At 37.2% G+C, this 26,217-nt stretch overlaps 1 protein-coding gene across 1 annotated transcript in view; it reads right to left on the reverse strand.

Moving 5' to 3' along the window:
• dnah9 (dynein, axonemal, heavy chain 9) overlaps nt 1-26,217 on the reverse strand; it is a 344,949-nt gene that overhangs the window by 240,949 nt on the left and 77,783 nt on the right. Inside the window, exons 33-34 of the mRNA XM_030122326.1 lie at nt 9,448-9,604; nt 8,416-8,520 (exon numbers count right to left, since the gene is read on the reverse strand). Of these exons, the coding sequence (XP_029978186.1) occupies nt 8,416-8,520; nt 9,448-9,604 (262 nt within the window). The remainder of the gene's footprint in view (nt 1-8,415; nt 8,521-9,447; nt 9,605-26,217) is intronic.

Here is a 26,217-nt window from a genome sequence, read left to right on the forward strand (position 1 = left end):
ATTTCCACACATAAATATGCATTTCATACATTTAGGAAAATTTAGAATAGACACATACATTATTTGTTTTTGTACAGAATGCTGCTGTTATATTCATAGTAAACACTGAGAGGCAAAGACTCTGCTAGTTAAAATGCATGTTTCAACAATAATTGCGTGACAAAAAGTCTCTTCAAAATCACCACACAATTGAAAAAAAGAAGATGAAACAAAGAGGAGAGGAAAAAAAAAATTGATAAGCACTGTTATAGAGCCTTTAAGGGATGTACGGTATATATGTATAGTTTTTGGTGAAATGGAAGATTGTGTCACTATTAGTGCTGTCAAATGATTAAAATTTTTAATCAGATTAATCACAGGGTTGCTGTGGATTAATTTTGATTAATCACAATTAAATATCATTCATTTCTCATCTACAGCCAGTCCGTCCATGGGAGTGGATCTGTCCTTCACTATGGTTTCCCCCTAAGTTTCTGTTTCCCGCTGGGTTTTTGGAGTTTTTCCTTGTCGAGAAGGAGGGTCTAAGGATGGGGGATGCCAGGGACATTGATCCATTTGCTTCACCAACTGTTTGCTAACTGATTACTTGACTGTTTGTTCATTTTCATTGTGCTTTTTTTTATCGATTCAACAATTTCTGCAAAGCTCTGTGAGGCGACTTTGTTGTGATAATGGGCTCTATAAATAAAATTGAACTGAATTATATTATTTGTGTTTCATTTTGCATGAGCAAACGTTTCAACAAAACAACTTGAAACAAAACAACTTGAAACAACTGTTCCATCTTGGATTTTTTTTGTTCTCACATTTCGAGAGGGTCAATGTGCTGTTTAGTGTCTTCCATCTTTATTCGTTGGATCTGCTGCCTGTCACTACCGGATCAACTGCAAATTTATGCATGTGCGACGGTAACTCTACTTGGACAAACTGCCCGCAACACATTGCCAGAGACGTTCACAGTTCACAATTTTTAATCAGATTAATCATGATGGTGGATTAATCCGTGTTAATGCGTTAATTTTGACAGCCCTTGTCACTATACTGACATACAGTTTGAGTGACCAAATTCCAGTGAGAAACATATTGCTTTCACAGAAAAGTGTTTTTACAGAACATGTTTTGTCACCGTGACCTTAACCTTTGACCTTCAGCCACCAAAAGTTAATCAATCAGCTCATCCTTTTGTCCAAGTGGACGTTTGCTACAAATGTAAAGAAATTCCCCTCAAGTCATGGCTTATAAAAAAGAAAAATTTGAAAGAAATTACATCAGAATGGCCACTGAATTTGACTGTTGTTACATATCAAGTATCTCTGGCTTTAATGTTTAACATTTTACTGGGCAAGTGACTATTTTTGGTAATTTCCACACACACTACAAGACAGTGACAGTGAGGACAGTGAGTCAACAATCTCAAGTCCAATGTGGTCTACAGGGTCTGTAAGGTCCACCTCTGCATGAACAGTGAGTGGACCTGCTTTGTTAGGTACCATGAAGTAATGGTACTAATGTAAGGAATGATGTTCAAAGGGATAATGTGGATGTGGACAGGTGCCTGGATCAGCACTTATGTTCTAAAAGTGATGTTCCTTTTGACCTTACATGTGTTTTTATTGTGTTTTTTCTATATTTGCTTTTTGTATTTTTTTTGTTTGCCACTTATGAGAAAGGAACCACATATGGTAACTTCATTAACCTTGATTTTCTACATGAAAATACAAAAAAATTGCAAATTTTTACAAAAGTAATAAAGTCTTCTTATGTCCTCCAATAACACACTGTGGTTGAAATTTTGAATTCCAGAGTGTTTCTATGAGTGCCTTATAAAGGGTTAATGAAGTTACCATATTTGGTTCCTTACCCATAAGTTAAAAAAATAAAAATAAAAAATACAAGATGTATATATAAAAATACAAAATCACATATAATATTCAAAGAACATGGATTTTAGAACATTAAAACATCACTTTTAGAACATTACAAAAATAAAAGTACCAATACAGACATTATCCCTTTGAACATCATTCCTTACATTAGTACCATTACTTCATGGTACCTAACAAAGCAGGTACACTCACTGTTCATACATACATGTTCCTTTCACCTTACATGTGTTTTTCTTGTATTTTTAATATATACTTGGATTTTTTTTTTTTCGCCAGTTATGGGTAAGGAACCAAATATAGCAACTTGATTGACCATGATTTTCTATATCACAATACAAATTTTTGAAAAAATTCACAAAAGTAATAAAGTCTTGTTATGTCCTCCAATAAGGTTAAAATTTGGAATTTCAGAGTATTTCTATGAGTGAACTGTAAAGGGTAAATTTAGTTTCCCATGAATGAAAATGAGGATACATGCAGACAATGCAAAATCATGTAATGCAGTACAAAGTATTTTTTCCCTATACTTTCTCGTTGTAAATGATTCAAGTTCTAGTTTAAAGTATCCTGAAATAAAACGGTTTTGTGAAAAAGTAACTGTAACGTCCTCAGACTTACAACACTACCCTCCTGTGTCAATAACAGCAAATTTCTTCCTGATACCTAAACCCTTGTAAACCCAGGAAAAACCCCGTGAGTCCACGACTGTGTGAGTTGCTCTGCTTCGGCACAGCAGAGCTTTGAGGAGACTTAAGGATTTCTGCAGGCTTCAATAAGTTCAGTTTTAAACTTTGGAAAATCTTTTTTTATACCATATGGAATAGAGTTTAATAGCGAAAGTTTAATCATTACAAAGTAAGACCGGTGGGAAAAAAACAACCTGGCTTTTTTTTTTTTTTTTTTTTTTTTTTTTACTGACAGTGTTTTCCAGCTGTAAATCACAGAAATTACAACTAATACATGTCGTCTTGGTGAGAGCATGAGCCTCAACCTAAATAATATAACCTGTGTGACAGCTGGAGGTGGTTCAAGGTATTGACAGGGTTGTTTCTATTGGGTAACTTACCAAATCATATATTTTACCATGACACACACTCACTTATGTTTACTGCGCACTGATAAATCGCACCCACACTGCATTATGATATGAACGTGTGATAAAACAAAAGCCGACAACTGCGCTAAACAGGATATTATTTGCACACGCCATGTATTTAGACTAAACGTGACCATTTAACCAATTACATAGAACCCTAGAAGCACTAGCACATATGCATACAGTTAATTTAATTTGCCATGTTAAATTTATATGTTTAATTATTTAGGTATTTAGGTGTAATTTGTTGAATATGTTGTTTATTGCATTTATTTATTCGGTGGGCATAGCCTGGTCAGTGTTTGGGGTCTATGTTAACAGGGAATTGCCAAAAATACACCATGAACATATTATTACTTGTTTATTTATGCCAGGAATTAAGGAATAAAGAAACAGGAATTTCTCAAAGCTTAAAGAAATAAACATTAAAAAATGTATAATAATAATAATAATAATACAGTTCTGAGATGAAAGTGGTAAATTTAGGAGTTAATTTTCTTTGAGATTCTCAATTCATACCTTTGTGAGAAAAGTACAGGATGATTGAAATGGTGAAATTTATATTAGTGACATTCAAAAAAAAGGGAAAAACTTATTCTTCTCTGGGATGATTCTATTACAGATTTATGAGAAAAACTCAAATATTCTGAGTTTCAAGTCCCAAAACTCAGACAAAGAGGGAATCAGATTAGGTAGTATAAAGAAAAACAAGTCCAAGTAGGAAATAGAATGTTATGACTGATAAAAGGGCACCTTTGAGACTGAGATTTCATACTTTTTTTCTAGTTTGGGCCCAAATTCCTTGATCAGGTTTAAGAAAAAAATCACAGTTTTTTGTTAAAACATTTCCAGGATTCCAGTTTTGTTGAGTTTTTCTTGCCAAATACATGACTTTAACCTTTAATATGATTTCTCTGGTTCGTTTTCACCTCTCATTTCGCAACATCAGGTTCCATTTTATGCAGACGATACCCAGTTTTACCTCTTCGGTGAAAGGATGATTGACATGGTGAAATTTATATTAGTGAAATTTACTAAAAAGAGAAAAACTTATCCTTCTCTGGGATGATTCAATTATAGATTTCAGAGGAAAACTAAAATATTCTGAGTTTCAAGTCCCAAAACTCAGACAAAGAGGGAATCAGATTAGGTAGTATAAAGAAAAACAAATCCAAGTAGGAAATAGAATGTTATGACTGATAAAAGGGCACCTTTGAGACGGAGATTTCAGACTTTTTTTCCAGTTTGAGCCCAAATTTCTTGATCAGGTTTAAGAAAAAATCACAGTTTTTTGTTCAAACAGATGTCTTGAAAAAGCCTTGAAAGCCAGGATTTCCAGTTTTGTTGAGTTTTTCTTGCCAAATGCATGACTTTAACCTTTAAGAATATGATTTTGCTGGTCCATTTTCACATCTCATTTCACAACATCAGGTTCTATTTTATGCAGACGATACCCATTTTTACCTCTACTGTGAACCAACTAACCTCAGTGAGATTGCTTCATTAACAGACTACCTCGAGGACATTTATAAATGGATGGTGCAAAATTTCCTGCGGCTTAACCCGAAAAATACAGAAATACTTTTAATGGGTTCCAGCTCCTCACACTTAAACTGCAAACATTCTCGGTCTACCACCCCAATTACTGTCAAAGTCCTTCATTTCACTGAACAACAGCCTCATATTAAGCAGCCATATTTAATCTACCATGGAGTCATGCTTCTTAGGATTCGGGACATTTTCAAAAATTAAATTATTTATATCCAACAAATCTCTTAACAGTCATCCATGCTTTTCCTCATGGCTCGATTACTCTTTTTTTTTTATCTCCACAAGAAAAATCTCCATCCTCTCTTTACCTGAAAAGTAAACAAATTACACCTGTACTTGGATGTTCATAATGGTGCCTGTTAGTTATAGAGGTGATTTTAAAATGTACTTTATTATAAATAAACCACATAAACCAGACAAGACCTTAGCTTCTCAAATGCTGCGCTCTGATTGGTTCCTTCTTTAAGATAATTTAATAATAGGTTTATTTCCTCCTTTAAGGGTCCTCTTAAAATGCATTTTTATAGTCTCGTCTTCTTCCAATCCTTGTATTTTACCTTCTATTTTTACGGCTAATTTGTTTTCTTGTATGTTATTACTGTGTTTTATGCTCATTGCTTATTTTATGTGCTGCTTTATTGACAGTGACACTGCTCGTTTTGTCTTCCATTTTTATGACTGTCATTTTTTTTCCCTATAAAGCACTTTTTAAACACAGTTTTGGAAATGTATGATATTAAAAAAGCTGTTATTTTAATTAATGCCAGAGTTTTTATTTTCCGAAAATATTATCAACATGCTTTTAAACCATAAACACACATTGCAGATTTAAGATACAGGTCTGTAAGTCAATGTTTTCTACACACCTCTAACACTGAACAAATACCAATGAACCAAAATCATTTAGGCTCATCCAGCCACTACAAGAGCTTTGTCCAGTTAAAGATGTGGGCATCCTGAGCAGCACCAGAGGCAAGACAAGACAGTGGTTTTCTGTTCCAGACTCAAATCAGATCAGAGAGTCCTCCAATTATTAAGAAGCTCTGAGGTGCAAAGGTGTCAGCCTTGCTGGATTAGTCTTATAGCTCAAGCAATTTACGCTTGCAATCGGTGATGAAGAGGCTATTTACTTGTACCGTGCTGTTTTCAAGGGCTTATTTTGGGCCGCTTTGCAAATAACACGAAAATTTACCAATTAGTTTACCCTGCCCAGACTGCCAAAACACACACAAAGTAGCCTGATGCTGCAGAGTTCTGAGCTAAATGGGAGTGCGGGAGTAGCTCCAGCACATGAGCGCCTCTTGTTTTTACCTGTAAAACCATGACCAACAGCACCTCTGCTGAGAGCTTGTTAAATTCAAAGAAAAGGAATTGCCAGAGGTAATTGAAAGATTAAAGTTGTAAATAAGGAGGGAAAAAAAAGTCTGGGACTGAAGTCGTAAAAATGCACCAGAGAAACTTTTATTCTTATTCTTTTATATAATATAATTTAATAGACTGCCCATGTGGCGTCCTGGAAACTAGTATTTTAATCAAAAGTATTCAACCTGTATTCATTTGCAAGCCAGAAGTTAATCGTAGTGTAATGTGAAGACTGTACCAGAGCAATTGACTTTTCCTTGAGAGAACCACTACAAAAAAAACACATGCAACCCATGAAAAACCACAAGCGGCCATGGAAAGTTTTCAAAATGTGGTGAACAAAAAAAAAAAGAACAAGTGAGTCCATGGAAAGTTTCAAAAACGTGGTGAAGAAAAAAGAACATGTGAATGGAAATTTTGGACATTCTGGGAAAAAGTTACATACAGTATTTATATATGATGAACTAATACCGGGAAATAGTTGCACATGTATATATGCTGCCCAATCCAGACAGACACCAGTAAAAACTTACCCTATCGGGGACAAAGCCAAAAAGGGGGGCTTCTGACATGACAAGAATAACGTTCAAAATATAATAAAAAGGAAAAAAAGGGGGTATGGTCTATAGTTTAAAACTCAGCCCTATAAAAATGGTCTCCCAAAGTGAAAACACCAGTTGTCTCTGCAGATTTCAACTCAGTGTTTATTTTGTACTACAGTATAATAAACACTTAGTGTAACTCGAAATGCTGCCTGATCTCCGATTTTGTCTTTGACTCTGCGTGCAACTATGCAACGAAGCTCCCCAACCTAGACAGAGCTTTAAATACATAAATTCAGTTTCTAGAATATAGTGTGGAAGGATTCCAAAGAGACCAGAGACATCTACCATCTGCAACCCTGAAACTTCAACAAAACCTATCCAAAAAAAAAGTTGCACATGCAATATTTCACTGCACCTCCTTTGGTTTTGATTACAGGAGACATTCACTGGATTTATCTAAGCAAATAGTTCAGATCCTTCCATGTGTAAGTACTGCAGGGGTTAACCCATAAAGACCCAAACATCCACTGGTGACCAAAACAATCTACTGATCTAAACTGTTTAATACCTGTTGATCCACTAATCATATCAATACCTGTAAATAACTGGTGTAAAAAGTTTGTCATCTTTTCATGGTCATCAGATATGACCCATTTGGATGTTCAGAGGCTCAATAGTTACCGTGGAAACACCGTTATCTTCTACAGCATTAATTCACCAGTTCACCTTGTTCCATTGGCAGATTTTTTTTTGAATTAAGCGAAAAATCTTGAATTAAGCAAAAAAAATCTTGAATTAAGCAAAAAAAAAATCTGCCAAAAGGAACAAGTGAAAATTATCTTGATAATATGTCTTGAAATAAGATTTTCAAGATCTATTGTCTAAAAATAAGTTCTTATATCTCAATGAAAAGTTACTCTTTAGGTGATTATGTCTTATTTTAAGTGGGATGACATATTTTGACAAGAAATGAGAAAAACACACTTGGTAAGATTTAGATTTTTGCAATGTGATAATTTTTTTTCTGCAACTGTATAATCCTTCATATTATAGTTAGAAACTGGCAAGAAAAAAACAACAAAAATTCTCTAAAGTCATGGACCACTCCCTGGGAAAAAAAAAGTGGATATTCTCTGAGAATAAAGTGGCTCAGTGATATTCTCTGAAATTATGAAGTGGCAAATTAATGAGAAAAATTAAAAGAAAAAGTACCATTCGGAAATTACATTCATAAATTTACAAGAAAAACAGAGGCATAAGTTTTTTTGTTGTAGTTTTTTTTTTTTACTTTTCTGGTATGTCAATATAGGTATGTATGTATGTATGTGAAGATGATAAATGAGGTTAAATGATCCAAAGAACTTGATTTTTCATATTATGCTAGGAAGCTAAACGATAGACTGTTTTGGGGAGAAGGGGTGGGATTAAATAAATTATACTTCCTCCCACTCCTTTTTGAATGCGCAAATGAAGTCATACTTTGTTTTCATGTATATGTATAGGTTTTTGGGGGTTTTTGTTTGTTTTGTTTTCTTATAATCTCTTCCATTTGTAAAGACTAGGATTATGTTGTTTTGTTGCATATTCGAAATAAACTAAACTAAAGATGGATGAATGAATATGTAGAACTACTTAGTGTCAGCAGATTGATGTCGAGTTGTCAGTCACAGTTTGGGTTAAGTTTAAGAAAAGATCACAGTTTGGGTTAAATAAAACCCTTTCACAACATGAACCATTCTTAGCGGAAAGCAGTTAAGGTAAATCAGTGATGAAGAGCCTGTTTACTTCTGCTGTGTTGTTTTCAAGGGCTTATTTTAAGCTGCTTTGCAAACAAGATAAAATGTCACCAATTAGTTTGACCCACCTGGAGCGCCAAAACAAAAAGTAGCCACACACTGCGAGAGTTCCGACCTGAATGCGATAGTGGGAGAAGCTGTGGCACATGAGCAGCTATTGTTTTTTTTGTTTTTTTTACCTGTACAGCCACCACTGACAGCACCTCTACTGAGATCCTGTTGAATTCGTCAAAGCAGCCCCACGCCCCCGTCTGAGCCAGGCCTTTGTAGATGTTCCCACAGGACTGGTGGACACAGAGAAAGAGAAGACAGATATTCAGAGCAACACCCCGGGACAGGAAGTCAGTCAGTCAGGCTCGCAGGTGGGAGACTGACAGATAAGCCAGGTGGTGAGAGAGACACAGACATATTGCCAATTAGTCAGAAGATATATGGAAAACACTCAGTTCACTGCAGTTAGCACAGCAGCAGGCTGAGAGTAGGCGAATAATAACAGGATGATACACAAACAAGGCCTCACACTAATAAAACAAGGCGTTGATGGCAAAAAGAGAATGGCTAAAATGTCTGCCACCCACATTTTAGTTTCCTCCAAACACACAAACATCAACTTCAGAGCAGGTGAACAGCCCTCCAGAGAGCAGCTGGACTGGGATGAAGGAGGCAGCTGACTTTTCTTTCCAATTACAGGGCAGAGGAAACCTTCTCTGACGCAAACCGTGGCTGACTGGAGGATTGACTCAACTTGTGTGTGTGTGCATAACTGAATATGAGTAACAGCGTGGGGCTCTGAAGCCTGTTTCTAGTGCCTGCGTTCCTCCCGGAGTACATTAGCACTCCTCTCTGACACGTTGCTGCAGTATGCATAGCCAGGGGTGCTCTATGCCTGTATACTGTAATGATGCCCCTGTCTGGGGAAACAGAAGCGAAACCGGATCACAAGATTATGTTTATGCCTCCCTTGACCGCTCTATATGCAGAAAGTGCACGAGTGAGGGCATATACAAAAGTCAGTGTGTGCATAATAAAGAAAGGTGCAATCAGAGTTGAACTAATCAGCTGCTTTTTCAAGGTGGGAACATTAAAGGAAGATTAAAAAAAATAAATAAATAAATAAATGTGGGCTGACAACCTTAATGACAAATGCGTACCATATAGCTGAGAAGCATAGATATGGTAATATAAGCTGCACTTTAGTACATGTTGTTCACCTTGTAGTCCATTTGCTCTGAGCAGTTGAATACATAGACCATGATGCCAAGGGCTCGTCCCAGGTCCTTTGTAGTCTCCGTCTTCCCTGTTCCTGCAGGCCCTGCTGGAGCTCCACTCATTGTCAGGTGGAGAGACTGGGTCAGGGTAATGTAGCATCTAAATACACAGGAGTAAGAAAATATATACATATGTATCACTACTGAGGCCTGAGGTGTTACAGATAACGCAAAAACACCGCTGAATGATCCCACAGGTCAGTATTTGATGAGAGAGAACAGAGAAAGGCAAAAGGTTGAATGAATGATTTTAGTTTACTATTATGTCCCGCACAAGCAGCAACATTTATTTAACCCTATAACAACAAACGTATCATATTTGATGCATGACTTTTGAAGCCCTCTACATGATCAGTGTGATACTTTTTTCTTGAAAAACCTGATGTATACAATTAGATACATGCAATACACAGATAATTTTAGTTTAGTTTAGTTTATTTCAGGCACAGACATAATACAAAACATATGGAAGAAAAAATAAATAAATAAATGAATAATACACAAATAAAAAAATCAAATAATAGAAAAAAAAGAACAACTGTTGTGCCTGAAAGGGAGTAGGAAGAAGCCACTGTTTATCCAGCCCTACCCCCTGATTCCAGTCCTCACACTGTTAGTGCTTAATCACTTGATATACAACAAGATTGTGATTATCCATAAACACACCCCTACCAACCTGTACCCCCATACAGTCACATACACACATACAGTCACATACACATATACATACACACATACAGTCACATACACATATACATACACACATACAGTCACATACACACATACAGTCACATACACATATACATACACACATACAGTCACATACACATATACATACACACATACAGTCACATACACACATACAGTCACATACACATATACATACACACATACAGTCACATACACACATACAGTCACATACACATATACATACACACATACAGTCACATACACATATACATACACACATACAGTCACATACACACATACAGTCACATACACATATACATACACACATACAGTCACATACACACATACAGTCACATACACATATACATACACACATACAGTCACATACACACATACAGTCACATACACATATACATACACACATACAGTCACATACACACATACAGTCACATACACATATACATACACACATACAGTCACATACACATATACATACACACATACAGTCACATACACACATACAGTCACATACACATATACATACACACATACAGTCACATACACACATACAGTCACATACACATATACATACACACATACAGTCACATACACACATACAGTCACATACACATATACATACACACATACAGTCACATACACACATACAGTCACATACACATATACATACACACATACAGTCACATACACATATACATACACACATACAGTCACATACACACATACAGTCACATACACATATACATACACACATACAGTCACATACACACATACAGTCACATACACATATACATACACACATACAGTCACATACACATGTACATACACACATACAGTCACATACACATACACATATACATACACATATACAGTCACATACACATGTACATACACACATACAGTCACATACACACATACATACACACATACAGTCACATACACATATACATACACACATACAGTCACATACACATATACATACACACATACAGTCACATACACATATACATACACACATACAGTCACATACACATATACATACACACCAGGGGGGGAGGAATTTGTTCACCAGAGGCCTTTCCAGTGACACTACAAGATTGTCATTAATGAGGAAGGAAACTTTGCCAATTTTGAGAAGGAATTACTAATTTGTTAGACATGTTTTTGTTATATTATGTTTTTGTTTGTTCAAAAATAATAATATTTGAGCATTGAGACCCGATGTATCAAATATGATACAAAATTGAAACCCATACATGGAAATTTACATTTGAAAAAAACATTTTTGGGTTGTTCAGAAGGACAAATAAAGGCTCCAGTTTCAAAGGACTGGAATTTTCTGTCAGTGATTTAATGGTTCAGGCTTTACGGGGTTAAGTGGACTTGTCTTCAGGTATAATACCTCTGATGGCCACTTGATGTTAGCTGTGAGAAATTGTGACTCCATTTGACTTCCACTGAACTCCTTTTTTCCCCCAGCTGCCATTCTGGTGGCATTCATTTTATTTATTTCAGAGGATAAATTATTCTTAATTTTAATTTTTGGCAAAGAGAAAGCCTTGTGAGCTTTGATTTGATTAATTTTCAGGGTTCTATTTATAGTATGGGCCAAAGGTTCTCATCTGGCCAGCAGGATGAATTTGCAAAGTGCAAAAATTAGACTTAAGATGTCTGTGTAGGTTCTCATTTGCCCAGGTCATCGTTCTTCTTGGTAGTTTCTCTCAGTTCAGCTGGACTGGTTTAGTTCTTTTGAAAACGTTTCGTCTTTCGCCATGCAAACTACAGCAAACGATACAAGAGTCCATAAATCAATCGATGACATTATGGTAGCTGAAAACTCTCTTTTAAAAACTCTATAGGCTCATGAACACACACCATGTCCTGCACAAAACAGGCTTAGAGGACAGCACTACTTTGAAAAATAATCCGGAGCTAGAGGACCCACATAAATTCCAGTTAATACTAAACAAATAAATCATCCTGACATTTTTCCGAGCTTTAGAAACACAAGTAACTTATAAAACTAAACAGCCCATCCCTTCTGTTGTCGACTGTGTACCAAAACATTTCCGGATTTTGAATAGACAATTCATTTAACACAGACGTTGCTAACATCATAATAAGAACACAAAAAGAAAATGAAAAAGCTCATCTGTGCAACTGAAGCCCATTCATACAAGTCTGTTAGATTGTGCTCAATTTGACGACACAATTTACTACAAGATGCCTTTTAAGTAAGTTTCTTTGAACCTAGTAAGTAACTTTCTACTAACTCTGCTCACACTGCATGATAATACAAATATTGCAGTTTATATTTCTCAAAAAAAAAAGCATAAAGCTCTCTAGCCCATGGAGGAAAAAGTCAAAAAAGGACCAAACTTATATGAAAGGCTAAAAAAAAAAAAAAAGCATTCAGCCCTTCTATTTTAAAATCTTTGAATCCCCATATCCCAGAAGCATCACTTAGTATGGGTGAGACGCATGCATCATCAACACCCAAGATCTTTACATATTTTTAACTCATTGACAGGAGACTCCAATAATCTCCCGTCTGAACCTGCCAAGATTTTAATTCCTACTTCATAGGTCATAAATTCATCAATAGTAAATGTCAAATATTTATATTCATGTGCATATTAGATAGATATTAGATTAGACAACTAGAGCAACGAGTTAGCTCAAGGGGCAGTGTGACCTATCACTGGCTGTTTTTCAATTTAGAGGCTGGATTTGGTGCCACTGGAAGAATTCCAAACTCTCATATAAAGGTGTTTTGAGCTAAATAGTTGTAAAAAATGATTTGAAATTAAAGCAGATACAGAAAATGACAACAAAAAAAGGCTAGATTTTAACCTGCAGGCGATGCTTTTTTTTTTTTTTTTTTTTTAATTATTTTTTATATTATTATTTTGGAACTGCAGTTTATATTACAGGGCATAACATTTATAATATCAAGAGCAGTTTTGGACCCACTGCCATGCACATATTTTATAAATTTCAGTAAATATATACATATTGGGAGATCATACGACAGCGTGTTAGGGCCACATAAGAAAATAAAAATGCTTGTCACTACAAGAATAAAGTCATAATATTTTGAGAATAAAGTCATTATATAATGAGAATGAAGTCGTAGTTTTAAAAAAAACTCATTATTTAACAAGAATAAAGTCATAGTTTTTCTAGAATAAAGCCATAAAACATTGAGAAAAAAGTCATAGTTTTAAAAAAAACTCATTATTTAAAGAGAATAAAGTTGTTCTTCTGCGAGATTAGGGCGACACGGTGGTGCAGTGGTTAGCACTCGTGCCTCACAGCAAGAAGGTCCTGGGTTCGATTCCAACACCAGTCGACAGGGGGTGGGACCTTTCTGTGTGGAGTTTGCATGTTCTCCCCGTGTCTGCGTGGGTTCTCTCCGGGTACTCCGGCTTCCTCCCACCATCCAAAGACATGCACTAATAGGTTAATTGGTTAATCTAAATTGCCCATAGGTGTGAATGTGAGAGTGATTGTTTGTCTCTATATGTTCAGCCCTGCGATGAACTGGCGACTTGTCCAGGATGTACCCCGCCTTCGCCCCTATGTAGCTGGGATAGCCTCCAAGTGACCCCCGTGACCCTAGTGAGGATAAAGCAGGTTCAGAAAATGAATGAATGAATTCTGTGAGATTAAAGTCGTAATACTTTGAAAATTTGACAGAGTTTCCAGTTTTACTTCAAACGCACCAAGCAAAGCAGCAACTTTTACTTCTGTTGAACTCCAAAACTCAAAGTAGAATCCTTACAGTTTCTTGAGAAACAACAAACCCTATAGCTCTCTGGTGTAACCACCGATAGCCCTACAGCTGACCACTTTGTCAGTTTCTCCCCCACAAAAGAGGCAATTAGCTACAAATCAGTTTGGTTCTTACAACAAACCCAAATGTGTGCAAACTCACTTCTAAGTCCATAGACTAATGATAATGTGTTGGTAAGGGGATAGGCTCAGTATTTGGCTGTGCATAAACCCCAAATGAAAGTAGAGCTTCACAAAATGTTCCAAGTTCTCTATTATTTGATGAGTGGGTATGGCTTTATTCTCATTATATAATGACTTTATTCTCGAAATATTACGACTTTATTCTCATTAAATGACGACGGCCAAAAAACAAAACCTCCTATCTGCATATTTTTAGATTGAGTTTTCACATTAAATGGTGAGAACACGGATGACTCCACATTTTCAGTCTATCTGCAAGATAATCCCACCCTTTCTTATGACATGAAGGTCACCTGACAACAACAACAAAGACCATACTATAATAAAACTAAACGTTTTTTTTTGTTTCCTGAAAAAAGTGATTTTTTCAGATAGGAGGTTTTGTATTCTGGCCATCGATGAGTTTTTTAAAACTATGACTTTATTCTCATTAAATTATGACTTTATTCTTGAAATATTACAACTTTATCCTCATAGTGACAAGCGTTTTTATTTTCTTATGTGGCCCTAATACACCATCGTGAGATCATGTGGACAAACTGACAAAAAAAAAAAATCAGGAAGAAGGGATTAGATGAGGTTAAAAACTATAATAAATGCAGAAACAATGAGAATAAGGTAAAGTCAAAGTTCCAGTTCAGGCTTCCACAAAATCTGGTTGTAAAGGCTGAATATACTTGACCCATTTGGTACAGAGTTTTAAAAAAAAAAACTGTTTTCTTAAAACGAAGAGGAAAAAGTCATCCTTTCCATTAAATAAATCTCATTCACTATATCTCTCCACTCCTGTATGACGGGGGTTCAGGAAGCAACCATCATTTCGTGAGTGCTTTTTTGCAGGTGAAGGTGATGCTTTTATTACCAAAATTCTCAATAGCAACATTTATTTTGACTGTTCAAAAGTGGTAAAATTGTGCTGTAGTGAAGTCGTGTGGTTGAAATATTATTCAGAACTAGATTAGTATGTGTAACACTCTTCTCAAATGTTAAAGGGTTCTTTTATTCAGCAGGTTGGAGATCAATTTCTAAAAATGTATGTAACTGAAAACAACTCATTCTCATACTACAAGCTACAAATGTTCCCTCTCAGCCACACATACACATTCCTGTTAGCTAAAGCACAGCCTCATAAACAAACAACTACATCAAAAAGAAAAATCAATGGCTTTTTATTTCTCATTAGCCACCGTTCTGTGGTCAAAATTAATTTCTGATAAGGAACCCTATTTGTTTCCACAAGGTAATCTTGGTAAAACATTTGACTCTAGTTGTGATAGGCTTCGGCAAAGATGATCACGAATGCTGTTACCATCGAGCTGACTCTTTTAATCATCCAATGTGACTCATAATAAATGCACAACAGAAAAAAAAAAAAAATCATTTCTACAGCAGCAGTACAAACACAGCTCTACGCAGCCGTGTAACCAGCACTGACAATGTCTTAGTGTCAGCTCAGCCGTCATCCTACATAACCTCATTATATGATAATATAATGTGCTGCCGTGTTTTGATTATCACACAGCCTGATTAGCGACACCAGTGATTGCTTTTCCCGCAGAACCTGTCAGCACTGACAAACAGCCTGTCCATCCAGTAGCAATAAAAACCAGCACCATCATTGACGTGAACTGATGGACACAATCAAGACTTTATTGATCTGGGCAATAAACACAATGGTTTGCCTTGAATATCAATACAACAATGGTGTTAATGAGTTGCTGCTTAATATATGATGTATAGAAGGGGGAAATATCGGAAAACAGAACGAGAGGCAGAAGCTCTGAGAAGACAAATGATCCCATCTGTATACAGTGCATCATCCGGATACCAGTGCCAAACAGGCTTTATGGCTCTGCCTTGAAATATGGCCAAAAATCTCACAATGAGTCGTGGATAAGCAAGACGTGAGTGCGACACTGAACTGTGTGGCTGTTGCAAGGTGACTTGTTTTATCATTATATTTCAGTCAGTCTGTCTGATTCATTCTCACTCCACCTCTGTCTCTCTCTCTGCTGGTCCCTCACTGTGTGCTAAGCTGGGTAAAATATTCCTGACATTTTGCATAATGGTGCAGCTTTAGAGATCCTGCAGTAAGTATTGAGCGAATGCTAACATTGTGCCGATAACATTCCTGCTGTTATAGATTAGCCTATGTGATTCCTTTAGCCTAATTATACGGCTGCAAAAGGTGAACACACCATACTGATTCCAGTCAGCTTGTGGTAAACAAGCACATATGCAATACGCCTGTATTTACAACATATGACCTGTCGTATCTCTGCTGGGACGCCCTTTTGTCTGTGTATCAATCTATCCATAATTAAACCCCTCAGAGCCACTTTTGTGAGATAATAAAGGCTGTAAGATATGGACAAGGGTTCATTTATGCTCTACGTTAAAGACGCAGACGGATACGGATGGAGTGTTCTGTCCGTCCTCTGCGTACATTCCAGAGATGGAGAATACAGAGCAGTACCACCGGGAATCATGGAGCCAGTGTTGATATTCGAAGAGAATGATTTCCATAAATAGCGACACTTTTCACAGAGCAACTGTGTGAGTTAGAGAAAAACTACCGACAGATTTATGACAAATTCCCTCACTATCAACATCAGTATCCACATTAATAAAACCTCCTCTGTCGTTGCTATGTTTGTAATTGTTGACTATCTTATTCATAAAAGTGTGTGGGGGGATTTTATTGCTTTATTAGTATTTTATTATTATTTTACCTAAGTGCTGCTGACAATCAGGACCTGAGTACAGTGTTTTGTTTCTGTGTATTCTATATACTAGAATGACAAATTAATTTTTAATCTTGAATATTCTTTTTCATCTTATTCTCAAAAAACTTTACTCTTCTTCGTGGTATTTTACCAGTATGTGAATTAAGAGTGGTGCCCTCTGGTGGATTGGTTGAGAAATGCTCATTCCAATGCACTGGAAGCACGGAAGTATGAAGGACAACTTTTTGACAGCCATCCTTCTCCTGTAAGAGTATTAATGGGGTGGGGTGGGGCGGGCCATGGGATGGCCAATGGCTCAGGTGGTAGAGCGGGTCGTCCAATAACCGAAGGGTTGGCAGTTCAAATCCTGCTCTATCCTAGTCAGTCCATTGTGTCCTTGGGCAAGACACTTCAGCCTCCTTGCCTCCAGTGCCACTCACACTGGTGTATGAATGCGAATGTTCGGTGGTGGTCGGAGGGGCCGTAGGCACGAATTGGCAGTCATGCTTCTGTCAGTCTGCCCCAGGGCAACTGTGGCTACTTATGTAGTTTACCACTACAGAGCGAATGAATAATGGATCAATAATGTAACGTGCTTTGGGTGTCTAGAAAAGCGCTATATAAAATCCAATCCATTATTATTATTGTTATTATTATTATTAAACTCTGGAACTCGCTGCCATCAGAAATAAAATCCATCTCAGAGTTTACGATGTTCACCACCAGAACCAAAACCTGGTTAAAGACAAAACACAGCTGTTTTCATCTGTAAATATTGTGTGTATTGTGTATATTGTGTGGGAAAGTGACTGAGTGAATGAATGCCTCATATATAAATGCAACACTGGATTATCGAACTGTATGGTATGACCATTTTAAATTATGTATATTTTATTTCTATTATATTTTTAAGCATGGTATGATCATATTAAATGATATATATTTTATACTTGTACTGCAGTGTTGTGGAAGAGCCCAACCGGGGACTGGAGTTGAGAATTAGCGCTAGCTATAAACTCTATATACATCACATCAGCTGCAAACTTGTAACTATGTTTGACTGCATTGTCCCTGTCAAATAAATAAATAATAAATAAATAAATGAATAAGGCAGTGACGCATGACAACAGTAGAAATGGACGTACCTACTTACATACGTAAAGCAAGTATAAATTAGCCTTTAATCATCTATACAATGTAATCAGTGCATTTACCTGAGATTATTTTAAGTTTTAGACTAGTTTGCTCTTGTGTAATTAAGGTTCCAGATCTCTTAGCTGGACTGGCACGGATCTGTTTACTGCCAACAAAGTCAGCTCTTATCTGTTGAAGCTTATCTGCAAAGTACTGCACAGACTAGAGGTGGGGGATCTGTATTTATAGTACAAAGAGCACAACAGAAGCCCATATATCATTATTTCTAGACTGCAGTATGACTTTAAAATGCCATAGACTCTATAAGAAAGTGAACGTGGAGTCGAGGAACAAATGAGGGTTGAAACTTGATAAACTAATGCAACCGTTACCTGATGAAAACACAGACCACGCTGCTAATTAATACTGACATGTTTAGCGCAGTGTAATGTCAGCTCTTTGATGGATTTCAACATGTGTAGTTGTGTTTGATAACAGTGATGACAGCTTTGTTAAGGACAGAATGACTCAAATTAGCACTATCTGCCCTAATTTACAGCTAGCAGCAAGTTGATAGACCTATAGACTATATGGAATTAGGGGATGGAGGAACCTTGATGTCACCCAGCGGTTTCTGACCTACTGTTCTGAAGCCAGTGGTTTGCAATCACCATGTTGGCCATTTGGAGCCGGAAGTGACCATATTTGGACAAAAGGACTGAACCTGTACAAGCCCAAAGGGTCAGAGGTAGGGATGGAAATCGGGAACCGGTTCCTAGTAGCTCAATTCCTTGGAATTATTTGCCTGCCTGCTTAATGATTCTGCTTATCGATTCCGCCTTTATTGCGCATGCATGATGACGTCACACATACGCTGCTTTGTTTTGGGTTAGAACGTAACCAACATGACGTCGAGGCAGAAATGCTCCTAAGTATGGTTATATTTCACGCAAAAAGATGACACCTGGGCCACTTGTAACACTTGTAAAGCTTTCATTTCTTCAAAGGGGGGAAATTCCTCCAATACACTAAAACATTTGTCCACACAGCATGCAGTTCCTGTGCAGGAATGTCATGTGTTTGATACACTACTTAGTGATGCTTAAAGTAAAGCATCTTAAGTTTCCACCCCCCACGCCCATCCCAGTGTCATGTGTTATTGTTATTTGTGCATTCTGTATATGTTACATTTTCTGTGCAGAGATGGAAATATAAAAGACAACTAATGCAAACAAATCTGTTTGTACTCTTTTATTCCCTCACCCAATCAGAATCAATAAGAAAATCGATAAGGAATAGGATGGATAAATAAAATCAATAATGGAATTGGAATCGTAAAATTCTTATCAATTTCCATCCCTAGTCGAAGGTGAGCTAATGCTACATACTAGCTTATTGACTCAGTAAAACAGAAACTTTAACAAGCATTGCAAAACAAGTCATTTGACAGTCTTGTCTGTGGAATCCACTGACTGCAACTACAGTGGAGCTGTTTGTCAGAAAAAAATATTGACCTAGTATTTCTAGAAAGAAGCCAAAAGTAAGAGTAAGTCTAGGGCAGTGGTCCCCAACCCCCGGTCCCCAGACTGGTACTGGTCTGTGGATCATTCGGTACCAGGCCGCAAAGAAAAAAATTTGTGGTTAATATTAAAACAATTTTTTCCACCAGTCTTCCGGCGATTTTATTTTGAAAAGCAACCGTTTCCCCCCTTGCCTCACAACTGCTCTTGCGCCATTTCATGAATCAGTAGTAAAACACGCTAAAGAATTGAGCCAAAAACAAAATTCACTGGAGAACTTTTTCGGGAAGAAACGAGGAAATGATGAGGCTGCAGAGGGGTCACAGACTGCCTGCAAACAGAAAGCTGCATTTAAAAGGAAATATCACGATTCCTGCCTCAGTTACAGGTTCATCGCAACAGGTGACACACAAGCGCCACAAAACTGCTCCAGCACATCAATCCATGTTTGAGACAACTTCAAACCTCTGTGCATTCTGGATTAAAGTCAAAGCAGAATATGTGAATATCGCCACAAAAGCCCTGAAAGTCCTTCCGTTTCCAACCTCATATTTTTGTGTGGCTGGGTTTTCTGCGATGATGAATTACCAAGTAGTGGACTGGATCTACGGAACACAATTGGACTGTGTGTCTCCCATCACCCCCAGATGGGACTGTGTAGTTGCAGGGAAACAAGTCCAGGGTTCTGACTGATTCTGCATTAGGGTGAGTTAATATTTTACTGTAGAATCATTGTAATTGTCTGATATACAGTTTAAGTGTTTGAGATCACATGCTACGAAGTGACAAAGGTTTTTGTTATTGGAACCCCCAGATCTCTTACCGGTCCGCGAAAAATTTTCATGCATGAAACTGGTCCGTAGGACAAAAAAGGTTGGGGACTACTGGTCTAGGGGATGGAAAGCCTCCTAGTGGCTGTCAGTGGTAGTACAACTTCAATATAGTTCAGCATTAGTTTACTTTTGGAGCCAAGGTTCTTGTATCTTGGAAACAGACCATGAAGCAAATTTATTCTAAAAGCTAATATAACTAAGGTACGCTAAATATTTGGGTATTCTAATAACTACCAGTAAACTTCATAAAATATCTGCGTGTCAGAATTTTTCAATAGTCTTCTTGGTGTAAATTCTTAATCAAAACTCCAGTAGAGCTGTCTAGGGAAACCTGTATGTTCAAAAGAAATAGCTCTGAAAGCCTTACTATGATTACATTTTTTTGTATTTATTTTTTTTTTAAACCTGTACATTTATCCTAAATAGGAAAATTAGTTGCAGACACCTAAGTTGTTTTTTTTCTGCTAGGCTACAGACATGTTTCTGATGTAATGTTTAACATTTCAAAACACGAAAACCTACTGATTTGTAGATGCCGTCTCAAGTGGCCATTAAAAGAACTGCAGGTTATGTCTTCATTTTTTCCTTAAATACTACGTATGTTCTACAAGTTCCACAATAACCCCTACCTGTCACATAAATGCCCTGTTCTGAAACACAAATCCAGCAGTGTTTCCACAATCCACTCATTTAATATAATGTTGCCATAAATCTAATTTGCAGGTCCAAACAGTTAAAACAGCCTGTATTGTGTTTACTCTAACTTATTTAATTTTATGAAGCACCATTTTGGGTTCAGAAGCAACGAAGTTCATTTATTTAATCACACACAGTGGATGATCTAGTTTTCTATTGTCAGTGTGTTAGCTGCAGATTGAAATTTTAAGCATCTTAAATAGCATTTAAGGTCCATTTACAACACCACACCGCTTCATTTTGTGCTCAGATGTGTGTCTTGAAATAAATTGCCGGTTTATTTACCTTCCTCTGAACTGAACAGCACAAACAAAACATAAAGTGTGAAGATATGAAACACTTTGTAAGATTGTATTTTAAACCAGTCTTTCTTAATACTCACATCTTTTCAATCCTACATTTTTGCATCTGTGGGTTATTGTCATGTCTTACAGTAAGTACAGCATTGATAATAAGATAAGATATTATTTTATCAGTTGGTTAAACTACCGTACTTTCCGGACTATAAGCCGCTACTTTTTTCTCGTTTTGAATCCTGCGGCTTATACAGAGATGCAGCTCGAGTATAGATTTATACAGGCTAACGGCCACCAGGGGGCGCTCTAGCAGGAAGCGCAAAAGTGAGACAGACAGGTGGAAGAGGTGATGAAGAGGAGAAGTTTTAAGCTCAACTTTTAACAATCATTTTGCGTGTCATGCACAAACCCTCATCATGGAAAACACACGAAGAAATGCATATTTTGCAGCTTTTAAGTTAAAAGCAATCGATATGTCTATCTAAGAAGGAAATAGAACTGCAGCACAGAAGTGCCATTGAGCTACAACGGAGGAGAGACAGAAGGTGTGTGACGGAGCTTTTCTGAGGATGTTCAACTCCAACACTGAAGAAGATGACTGCAGTGGTTTCAATGACAAACGAAAGCTGAAGATAGCGATCAATGACTTTCCTGGGTTTTTTAACCAGCCGTGTTCCTGCCATTTTACTGCCATGTTTCAGGCACTGTTTGGAAAAAAGCAGTTAAGGTATGGAAATAAATATTTAAATAATCTTTCTGTTTACCATCTTTCTGTGTAAATATCTCATCACAACGTGGACACCTGCAGCTTATAGTCAGGTGCACCTTAAAGTCAGCCGCGGTTTATAGTCAAGTGCGGCTTATATTCCGGTGCGCCTTATAGCCCGGAAAGTACGGTAACCCTTTAATTTCCTCAGTGATGTTCTCAAAGTGCCAGGCCTTTCCTTTTTAGCAGCTGTCAGGTGGTAGGAAACAGTCAAGTTTTCATGTGGCAACAGAAAAATGGCTGGTTTTGTTGAAGCCACTGCAGAGAACACTGTGTGACAATATCATGGCGCAAACAAGATTTTAGCTGTTTTCTCAAGTCATGGATTAAAGGATTTGACACCCAACCCCCTGGTCCACGGTCCATTGTTGAAATGAAAGCCGATGGCAAACTGTCGAACTTGAATTGAGCCGCAGTGAGGGCATGCACCATATGGTGAAGTCTTGCTACACGGCCGCTGATCCGGCCATCAAAGCCCATTGTTTCTGCTTTGTTCTGGCTTCAAAGGGAATACTGGTCAGTCTGGAAAACCACATAGTCAAATGCTGCAGTGTGCCAACTGCCTTTGGAAGACAGGTATTCATCGCTGTGCAGTGAAACTTTATCAGGGATCCTACGGTAACACGTGCATGTGAACAAATAAGCTTCTGGCCCATCGCCCAAGCCCTCAAATTGTTCTAGAGGGCTCTGAATGCCCTGGGTGTGCATAATGACTCATATTTAAATTCTTATAGGTGTCAGATGGTTATTATTAGATGAGAAGCTTGAATTTTCTAGTCAGTTTTTCAATTATGAGGGAAAAAAGACCAATATTCCTCCACACAAATGGACTTGTAATGGATTTTTGAATAGGCTTTAACCAAGCCCACACATCTGATTAAACTCAACCCGTAAGGACTTGCTTAGTATCCTTTCATTCATCTATTTTGAGGGAAAAAGTGGATGGTAGCTTGCCAGTAAAAGCTACCAGTCACCAATAAAACCTGTCCTCTAAACAGCATTTCAGTTATAACATACATTAGTGGTAGGAGGACCAAAAGGGCAGTGATTGTTGACCAATTCTGGAAAAAAAAATGTGCCAATGTGTTAATATTTTCTTCCAGTAATGAAAGCTATAATTGCAGAAATTTTTGTAGCTTGTGACAGAAACTGTACATTAATTGCTAAATTTGTCAGGTAGCTAGCTTTGCATCCCATTAACTGAAACGGCAAAGGTAATCTGATTTAAGATGAAAGATAACATGGGTGTCAAGACGTCACAGCCTTGAGGTTTTCAAAGGGAGACCCAAGTCTGTTTTCTGTGAAACGAGTCTTAGAGTCTCAGTTTCCTGAAAAAGCAACTGTTCTGTGAAAACTGTTGGTTTGATGATCTCTGTGGTGACCTTTAACATCTTATTGATGGACTAGCAAATTACATTCTCACCTGATGAGATCTAAAATTGACTAAAATATTGTTTTTTGAGAAAACTGACAGTTTGAGGTGTTGTGACAGTGTAGCTCTAATGACATGTAGCTGAACCATGGACCAAATACAAATCACCTTTAATGTGTTTTTTGATATTGTACCAAACAAACCGAACATATCACTAATCTCTCACATTATGACTAACTGCTGTAAACATTGGGAGCATATTTGATTAAATCAGAGACCTGGTATCATTGGGTAACAGTGATAAACATAACGACAGTTTTCTAAAAAGCTTCAAAAAGCCTTGGTTCCTACAGACTTACATTGGACTTCTTTCTAAATAATAAATCAATCATTTTCCAGGAGTCACCTGACCTCCCCTGCTTTATTTGGAACCCCTAACAAATGATCTGGTCCAGACAGTTCTACTGCAGTTACAGCTAATTATCTCAACCATGAATATATGACCCATGCTCCCACAGCTCCACCCCTTCTGTTTGAATGGTCACTTCGGGTTCCAAAAACCAACATGGCGACGGCCAAATCATAAACTGCTGGCTTTAAAAAGACAATTCGGACACCAACTATAGTTCTACCATCAACTATTTATATACAGTCTAAAGTTCCTATAAAATTCCCACCTGCCAAGCGCCAATGCTGGGTTAAAAATTTGTCTAGCTTGTAAAACAAAACCACACACCTACCAGTGGCTGATGGGAAATTTTGAATTGCATGTGAGTTTTCCTTTTTGTACATTCGACCATTTCTGCCGAATCATTCTAACCAAGTTACTGACACAGACTCAAACATGTCTGACTCTGAGGCTGATGATGTGGTGATTACCTGAGCCAGAGTCCTGCACCAGGTTGAGTACCCACCAGTACCCGACCTGGTGCGGTGATTTAATGATCATCAATTTCACCATGGTTGATCCGCAGCCATTTTGTTTTATTGAAGTGAACTTCACCTCTGTTCACATCCAGCCAAAGATGTTATTGAACAGCACAAATTAGAGATTTATTGTGTGTTTTAGCCAAAAAGAAAGCTCTTAAAAGTAAGTTAATGTGTAGACAAGGTGTTTAATCACAGGTCGGGTTGCAGGTCTAATGTACGTGGGTACAGGTGGGTGCAGATTGGACTTGGGAAAAAAATGTGGGTAGCGGGTCTGGTTGTGGTACAAACTGCTATGCGGGTGTTGGGTGCGGGTTTGAAAAAGTGGACCCATGCAGGACTCTGACCTGAGCTGAGCCACAGGGACCTTAGAGTTGAGGAAGCCTACCTTCAAAAAAAGGCAGACGCAAATGCAGTTGTATTCAGTTGTATTATGGCATTCTAGAAAAATATCTATGGTCTGTGGAGTTCATTTCATTTAGACTCAATCTAGTTATGTTTTTTTTATTCTTTTCCCTTTTCCTGCAGGTTAAACTGAATGTGAATGTTAAAGCTGTGAGACAGAGATTTGGCTCACTCATTCAAAGTACAGGGTTATTCAAAAAGAATGAAGCGATTTCACGACGCATTGCTTCAGTTCTCAAGCATCGTCGTGGAATGAGTCAGTGACCATTTGAAAGAGGAGTTTTCTAAGTTTTGAATGGCTGCCTCGATGACCTTAAACATTGAATAACAACAGCGATCAGCTCAGTGGATCGTGATATCCTGATACGCGTCTGGGAGGAATTCTCTTATCGCATTGATGTTGTCCGTGCTGCAGGCGGTGGCCACATTGAACACTTGTAAGACAGGAAATAAAAGTTGATTGTGAGTAGAATACTTGTGACTTGGCTGGAGTTTTCTCTTGCTTTTCCTTATTAAAATATTGCGTAATGAAATCGGTTCATTCTTTTTGAATAACCCTGTAAAAGGTTGCACTTATTTTTATTACATGATGATACAGCAGTCACCTTGAAATGAAATCTAACCTAATAAAATAGCAATAATCTAATTTGATCTGTACATAACTGCATTCTTTAAGTGATGCTTAAGTTGGATTTTCATAATAAAAACATATGGTAATTATTTTAACCCTCCAGTATCCCATCCAGCAAGGCCCTTACGAAGCACCAAGTGTGCCTTTTTCACACACTTGTGGAATAATGTCAAAAAAAATTTCATACAGTTTGTTTTTAATTCTTTTAAACTTTTTTCTATTTCATCAACTTGAGCCGTAAATGAAAATACCAAATACTCAATAATTGTCACATTTTTTAACCCTTTAAATGCCGTGTTTGTAATGTAAACAAACCACATTTTTTGGATGCAAAAAACAAACAAAACATTTTTTTTTTCAATATACTACATAAAAAGTGGATCACATATTATTTGATTTTTGCAGCTTTGCATACGTCAATGATTAACTCCAACATCGGTTAATTTGCATTATTATTTTTGGCGCTAGGTCAAATGTTCAAAAATACTAGCATCTGTCACCAAGTGTGCGAAAAATGCACACCTATAAATCAAACTATTAAATATTATATATTGATTTATTTTTCTGCTCGAATTTGATTTTATTTTGGTAAATCAAGGTCAGTCCTAATCATACATTTCAAATGGAAGAAATAGTGTATTTTAGGCACACTTGGGAGACAGCTAGTCTTGCAATTTTCTTTTTACAATATGCAAATTTTAGTTGGTGGCCAGAATTTTAA

This window comes from Sphaeramia orbicularis, chromosome 19, assembly GCF_902148855.1.
Source record: "Sphaeramia orbicularis chromosome 19, fSphaOr1.1, whole genome shotgun sequence".
NCBI classification, from domain to species: Eukaryota; Metazoa; Chordata; class Actinopteri; order Kurtiformes; family Apogonidae; genus Sphaeramia; species Sphaeramia orbicularis.